We start from the raw sequence: 8,512 nt of genomic DNA, 5'->3' as shown, positions 1-8,512 counted from the left end.
AATATATTCATGGACAAAACTTTAATTTTATTAAAAATACTTCACTAAGAAATATGACTTTTTGTATGTGAAAGACTGTCAAATTTTGTGAAGCTATACCCAATATATAGAGAGTTATAAGTATTAATTTAAACGAGTACAGAAGGTCACGTGACTCGGTCAAATTGACCGACCCCACGTCGAAAGAGTTAGTGAGTAGAAATAAATTAAGATTTATATTTCAAATAAAAAATTAAGTAACACAACATACCTCCAAGGAACAACCAACTTCCCCTCTCACTGAACAGTGAGCACAGAGTGAAGCACAGGAAAATAGTTGAAGTTGCCAAGAATGCTAGAGAGATCAGGCTTGGGTTGACCGTAATGACCACTTTCAACAGGGGGCCCAAGCCCAAACCTACAGAATCATTAAAGGTGATTAATTGAAAAAACGTAAAACTACAAATAGTTCTCTGAACTTGCTCTCTTCTCATAATTTACATCAATTCCTGTTACTATCAACCAACATTAACTTAATTTTTAACCATAAATAATCAAATTAAGTTACACAGAAACAGCATGAAATTATTATGAACTCATTATTTGTTTAACTGTTGTTTAACTGATTGACTAATCACATTAATTCTTTAAAAAAATGGATGGTAAAATATTTTATTCACCCACAAGTAGTTTATTTCTAATCAGTAAAAAGAATCTTATATAACCTTTCTAGACCATTTAAACAAAACAGTTACGTAAGGAGTAGCAATTAGTACACAAGGTACATTATCGGTACTGTTTCTGTACCTTAGCAACTGTTCTACATAAGGTACATTATCGGTACTGTTTCTGTACCTTAGCAACTGATCTACATAAGGTACATTACTGGTACTGTTTCTGTACCTAAGCAACTGTTCTACATAAGGCACATTACTGATACTGTTTCTGTACCTTAGCATCTGATCTACATAAGGTACATTATCGGTACTGTTTCTGAACCTTAGCAACTGTTCTACATAAGGTACATTATCGGTACTGTTTCTGTACCTTAGCAACTGTTCTATGAAAACACCACTTACACATACAGAACATGACTTATAAACTTCATACATATTCTATGAAGTCTTACCTGTAGCAAAGGCAAATCCCACCATAAAACTCAGACGCATACCAGCATTTTTTCCATCATTATGAGTAAAATGGAGAAGAGCCAAAAAGGCAAGTGCAGCCAATGCACTGAGAAGTCCTCCCTGTAAGAGAATCATAAACAGCCACCTAGGGATCACTACGTGTATGCCAGTTTAAAACAAATTGTAAAATTCACTAACTGAGATTACTGTAAAGGAGCTCCTGTGTATATTTGAAGAAAAGATACTTAGATAGGTTTTAAATAATGTCTTAAAGGTTAGGAAAGTAATTCTATATATCAGGGGGGTAATTTTCATGCTTCCAGGGTGAATTAGGTTTCCAGCAGATGATTCAGCTTAACACATTTTGTAACCAAAGTTGGTTAACTGTAATCAATCCATTGTGGATTATTTGGTAATCCATAGTAAGTAGGTTAACTGTTACTTATCCATTATGTCTGCTTTAAAAAAAAATTTACTAGATGGATCAAGTAAACATGTTTGATAACCAATGCTGGTTAATTGTAATAAATCTTTTATGGATTAGTTTTACATCTACTACATTTTATTATACTAGAACTTGTGAACACATCATGTGGTAGCTTACAGTAAGTAGGTTAACTGTAATATATTGAACTTGTTAACACATCATCTGATAGTTTACAGTAAGTACATTAACTGTAAAATATACATTACGAATTGATTTTATGTACTTTTTTTTTCTAAATTGTTCAGGTTTGTTTAAATTAAAAAAAGAAAATCCTACATATATTTCATACATTTTTCTACATAACAGGATAACAGATAAATTTCACCCAACCTTTCGTAAACATATACGTTCACCACAGTTTTAGTGCCCATATATAGAGATATAAAGTTTCGTATACTCAGTACATTACGTGTATTATTGCAACATAATAAAAAACTCAGGTAGTTATCTATGATCTTTACTAAAAAACTGCCTACCTCAACTAGCACATCTACACCACTGATAACTGCAAGTCACTGTTTTCAAGGTCTCGTGAATATAATTGCTGACAAGCAGGAAATCTTATGTTGAACAAGTTAATTTACAAAGAATGGAGGAACCAGTTTCACAAACACACACACATACAAGTAATATATTATTTGTAACTCATTTTACATCCACAGGTGTCTACAACAGCCACTTCAAATGATTCAAAAATAATTGATAGTTGTTATGGGCACATACTAAACACACATTCAGTAATACTTTTAACATGTTGATCAGACATCATACACACACAAAAAAAAATTCTTTGAATAAAAGGAAGTTTATTTTTAACACTTGGAGAAGATATATTGTGTTCAATATGTATATTAGATTTAAAATGTTCAATATTTTAATGTTAATTACATGTTCCTTAGTTCATACTTACCCCCACCACTACACTGGTAGAGATTGGTTTCATGAAAAAGGAATTTACGTGTACACGATGAATAGAAGTTTTACTTCTCTTTATTACAGACTAAAAAAAAATGCAAAAATAAGGATAAAACATGCATCAATCCAAGAGAAAATTAATGGTCAGTTTATTCAATACTGAAATTCAGCGATCTCCAGTCATATGACTTGTTAGTTTCATCAATATATAAATATTCCTGTGTCTAGGTAAACTCCTCGTACCTGATGGTAACAAAACCTTGTCGAAACAGTGTACATTTTGTTACTATCAAAATTGTATTTAATATCTTTTGTGAACTATAATTAAATTCATCCAATAACCAAGTTATAATGAAGAGGGAGGAATAAACACCTGTAAGTAATAAACGAATTAAAGTACACACAACGAGTGTGCAAAATTCATCACACAAATGTAAATTTTCTTTGCGAAGGTAGTCAGTAGCATTCAGATACCAACAAATGTTGTTACAATCCAGCAGAATGCTCCACTGTTACAGGCTTCACAAGGGTAACTTAGTAGTCTTACAACTGTTTTAAAAGATCCAATTAAAGGTATTAGTATAAAAACTATAGTCTCTAAACATCTGACAATAAGAGTTAACAAATATCTCTGCTTTAAATTCTGTTCCACATGAAAAAATTATTGACACAGTAGAGTGAAAATTCTTTATTTTGTGTGTGTGTATGTGTGTGTGGTGAAAAAATAAAATCAGCATAACCTACAATAACAAATTATACTTTAGTTAAGCTAGATACTATATTATTTTTCAACTTTTTTCTTCAGCCTTCTATTGATTTTAATTCTAACGACACAGTGATTATTGCTGCTAACTGAATATGTATATAAAACAAGAGGGAATCCTCAGTAGCCAAGGCTGTAATTAGATCTCAAATTGGTCAAGAGATGGAGCTAAAAGTTGATAATTTTTAGTTTTATTAGACAGCTGCCGATACTAGGATCATATAAAAGTTGTCACTGTTCTACCATGCTTTGAACAGTACTGTCAATGTTGTTGTGATACTGTCCATAACAACTAAACATCCATTTTATGGAAAATGTAATTAGTGATTAATATGCTGTCAAATTTCTAACCCATCTTCCAGGTATTTATAAGAGGAACTGAATGTATCTATTGAATGTTTTTATGAATACATAGCCTTTAATATATTTATCTAATTAAATATAATGATGGTGAGGTTGATTTTTAGCTTTGTTCTAACAATATAGATTATTCTGATTTGAAATTACTATCATTTGTAGTATTTCCAAAGTTTTCAGAAACACAAGATGTATATTAGATTAAAAAGTTTGATATTTTTAGAGATGTTAACTTTTGAAGAATTCCTTAAGGTCAATCACTTTCCATCAATTCTCAACGTGGTGTTAGTAGCAAACTAAACATTCTTTGTGTTTCCGTTAGTTCCATTAGAATTCTTTCTTTATAGTCAAAAACATTTACTGCTGAAAATCATTAACTACTCATTTAAATGGTTTTATTCTTTAGTGATCTCGAAACTGGAAAAAAGATAGCTGTGAAAAAAATCGTCTAACCTTTTTCATGCTACACCTTTGACTTCACTATCTGTTAAACTTGCTATTTTCACACCCACACATTTTTTTGGGGGGGAAGGGGGGAGATTTTAATACATACTGCGTGTTTTAAATTGTGAAGAATGTCAAAGTTCTGCAACATATACTACTATACCTGAAACAAGTTGGTGAAAAGATGAACATAACCACCACCGGCTGCTGCCAATGTTGATATTGCCACACAACTGTACACATTCTTCAGATGTTTTCTCACAGGTTCCTCACTACGTTAAAATCCATCACACATTATCACTCTGCGAGTACTCTATACCATAAATACTAACTCGGTTACTCTATGTATAAGCCCTTCATGATTAACTATAATGTTATCCCCCCCCCCTCCAAAAAAAAAAACACAAACATCACCACAGTATCTCAGGTGACAAATTACTTGACAACCATTGTTCTGAAGTGAGAAAAAACTAACACTAGAAAGATAGTAATGTAGAAGGTGATTTATTCAACAATGTTTCGAGTCTAAGCCTTTCATCGGGTGATATTTAAACAATCACACTCAATTCTTACCTTTCAAATTACTCAGCAGCTTGAAAATGACTGTAAACATTTTTACCACTCAAATATACCAACTTGAAAATGACTGTAAACATTTTACCACTCAAGTATACCAACTTGAAAATGACAGTAAACTTTTTACCACTCAAATATACTAACTTGAAAATGACAGTAAACATTTTTACCACTCAAATACACTAACTTGAAAATGACAGTAAACATTTTTACCACTCAAATACACTAACTTGAAAATGACAGTAAACAATATTTACCACTCAAATACACTAACTTGAAAATGACTGTAAACATTTTTACCACTCAAATATACTAACTTGAAAATGACAGTAAACATTTTTACCACTCAAATACACTAACTTGAAAATGACAGTAAACATTTTTACCACTCAAATATACTAACTTGAAAATGACAGTAAACATTTTTACCACTCAAATACACTAACTTGAAAACTGCATCAACTGAAAAAACATTTTTGTAGTTTCTAATTTCTTAATTCTTGACATTAAAGTTTAATATGTTAAAAAATAACAATTATTTAGACAAAATGACATTCTTTTTCCAACTTAAGTCACGATAACTGTCACATGAATTAAGTTACCCAAATTATAACGTTATGGGATAAACACTTGCCAGGTGGTAATTTTTACATGTTCTATATTAGATGAGAAAAGGCTTGTCAAGTGGAAACTATTACATGAATCAGATGGCACAATGTTCAATAGTAGGAGTAAGTAGTCATGAAATATAATTACATTTAGACAGTATAAAGTGGTAGATTAAAATTAAAATGGGAAAGTCAAAGTAGAATAAGAATGTTCTCTTTCCTGTTAAAAAAGTTCACTGAATACAACTACTGGTACGTGTGACATGATCAAATTGATATTTTGAAAGATATTCCATAAAATATACCAAAGATATTAGAATATTTTTACACAAACACACACACATATATATATTGATAATAAATAATTAATACAATCACTTTGCCTAATCCTTTATAAAGAATTTGATCAAAAGTAAGCTCTACATAGATCAGAATTTACATTTAACAAGTAACTTGCAAATCAATGAAGACGTACTATAAACCAGAATGACTAGAAATACATGATGTCATAAATCAAACAACTCTTACCATAATGAGAATGCACTAAATTATCTTTCACATACTCAAGTTGTTAATGATGGTTTTGGCTGTGTTTGCCTTCAGGAATCTTTCCAGTATCTTGTAAGTTACAGTTTAACATCAGGCTTTTCAAATGAATGTTAACAGGTTTTACTCTCAAGTTCCCCAAGATTTTCTTTTAGAAGTTTTTTTCAATAAAATAGAATTTGAGAGAAGCTCTTTCACTTTTAAAAACTGATCAGATAAAGTACATTTCTTTTCATCACCACCAGTTAAAGTTATAATTTTCCTATACTGAAAATTTATTTCCGATAGGTACTTACATAAATATCTATTCTCATTCAATGCTGCCCTATATATGCAAAAACAATTTTTGTGCATGCCACAAGCCTTGACACTCCCACCCATATGGAATCGACTAATTCCAATGCATCTCACATGCAAATTATCATGCAACAACCCTTCACCAATAAGAGTGCTACATACTCTCTTGACACGTGTGACTCCCTCTATTCAAATCTACTGAACTATCACTTTGAGTTTTGGCAGAAAATGGAAGCACCAGTTTTCAGTGGGGAGGAATGATAAGAAGTGTGTGACAAGGTAAGTACCTATCAGAAATACATTTTCAGTATAGGAAAATTATAACTTCCGATACGGTACACTACCTCCTCTCACATAAATAACTAGAATCCCACATTGAACAGGTGAAGGGACAAGCATGAGAGAAATGTAATAAAAGACTGAAGCATGCAAGACCAATGCTTAGAAAGGCAAAGCCAATGTTAAGGAGTAGCTAAAGTGTCAGTGGAGGGTAAGTACGTTTTGGAATCACTGATGCTCCTCTTAACTCCTTGTAAAGAGCTGGTCTTCACTACAGGAAACGGTAGCTCATCTCGTTTCCAAACAAATTGTTGACACTGGTAACCTGATGAAGGGCTGTTACTTGAAATGTTGTTTTCTTGTTTTATTAATAAAATGATTTAATTTGGCAAGTTTTTCACCACTACTTTATATTCCATTTTGTTATTTCCTCACCTATGCAATTATTATATTACTTGAACTAACTTAATTGGAACCTTGTCATCTTTTCTAAATCTTAAATTTGGTTCCCCTCATCCTATTGTCTTCAGAATATAAAAGGACAACCTTTCTGATCAGTTCTCTATCCATTTGGTCTAGAGAACCATACTAAATCACTTCAAGAAACCTCTTCTTCACTATTTAATTCCATAGAATCTCAATCAGCTTCTTTAATATTAAAGTCACCAATAAATCTTGCAACAGTGTTATCCTTAAACAATTTCTCACTGACATCATCTGCCTATAACAACTGCCAATTACCCTTGAATTCCCAGACCACAACACATATATATAGTCAACCTCTTGACAACCAAGTCTTGTCTTCACTACTAATGGATCCTTAATCTTGTGTACTTGAAATTGAGTTAGGCTTAATGTTTCTGACACTGTGACAGCCCCATGTTTGTTAGGGCAACAACTGAAGTGGCTATTTGAATACACTTACATACAAAACTTTAGTAAACTGATTGTATAAGACTACATAATTAACAAGGTTTACATCAAAATAAAGTTTAGTGTTATATTACATGGTAACTGTGGAGGGAAAAAATTATGAAATTTCTTCCTGAATTCTATGTCTGGAATTTGAAATGCTTGTTACAAGTTCCAATTTTACTATGTCCGTTATACTTACAAGTCACAATGTACAAGTTACATGCTTGAACTCCTGATTTTACGTGTTTTGGACTACAAATATTAAACCCAGTAATACTAACAAAGCTCGCATCATAAATGATCGATGTAACCTGTATGACACTAGGCATACATTTCATGTCACTTTGAAAATATTAAAACGTAACTATATATGAATTATGATCAATAACGCCTAACTAGGCTTAATATAAGTTCATAATTAAAAACAGCATAATTAAACTAAAAGGTCCCTAATCACACTCACAGACAAAACAATACTGAATAACTGACTAATGATATTAAAAATGTAAATTACCGAGTAAAAAGTAACAAGATTATATAAATTATAATTTACTTACAGTTTATTATGAAATGTATTGAAGAAGTTTTCTACACGAAATGTTGCCATTTTTTTCTTTCTTGCACCTTAACTTCTTTGCACAACACACCAGTCCAAGTAATTTCGATATCGCTGCGTAAACTTATTACTATATATGACGTCGCTGGTTTGGTAATCGCTTTTCCTTTTTTGACTGTATAAATTACGTCATAATATTCAAACAGATATATGTTCATTGTTCGATTTTCTTATATAAATGAAAATATATATATATATATAAATATGAGGTAAATATATTTAATACATTTAGTAAAAATCAATCATTTGCAAAATCCATTAAAAAGTTTAAAAGTTGAATACGGAAAATACTGTAAGCAGTATAGTTAGAAATGTTCCTGAGTGTAAAAAATATGTTTGTAAATAATAAAAATGAGAGTAGCATGGTTCTTTCGTTGCCGACTTCTTTTAGATTACCAGGTGAAAATAATTCAATGTCCAGTAGATGTAATGATAGTAATTTACTTTTATTTCTTCAATTGACGTTTCTAAAAGTTTTCAACTTCAAGGTTTCTACATCCTTAAAGACTTGTACGCTGCAATAAATTGCTGTAGGCCTACGTTACAAATGATGGTACTTACAGTAAAACCAATAAACTTAGTTATATATAGTAGCTGCGA

General features: G+C 31.4%; 1 protein-coding gene across 1 annotated transcript in view; it reads right to left on the bottom strand.

Annotated features, from left to right (window-relative positions):
- The window catches only part of LOC106474403 (probable Bax inhibitor 1), a 16,329-nt gene extending 8,322 nt beyond the window's left edge, over nt 1-8,007 (bottom strand). Inside the window, exons 1-4 of the mRNA XM_013935094.2 lie at nt 7,854-8,007; nt 4,239-4,347; nt 1,109-1,229; nt 251-397 (exon numbers count right to left, since the gene is read on the bottom strand). Of these exons, the coding sequence (XP_013790548.1) occupies nt 251-397; nt 1,109-1,229; nt 4,239-4,347; nt 7,854-7,903 (427 nt within the window). The 5' untranslated portion in view covers nt 7,904-8,007. The remainder of the gene's footprint in view (nt 1-250; nt 398-1,108; nt 1,230-4,238; nt 4,348-7,853) is intronic.
- Nucleotides 8,008-8,512: the final 505 nt, after the last annotated feature.

Source organism: Limulus polyphemus, unplaced genomic scaffold (genome assembly GCF_000517525.1).
Source record: "Limulus polyphemus unplaced genomic scaffold, Limulus_polyphemus-2.1.2 Scaffold7177, whole genome shotgun sequence".
Lineage (NCBI taxonomy): Eukaryota > Metazoa > Arthropoda > Merostomata > Xiphosura > Limulidae > Limulus > Limulus polyphemus.
This window is presented reverse-complemented; position numbering and strand designations above follow the sequence as displayed.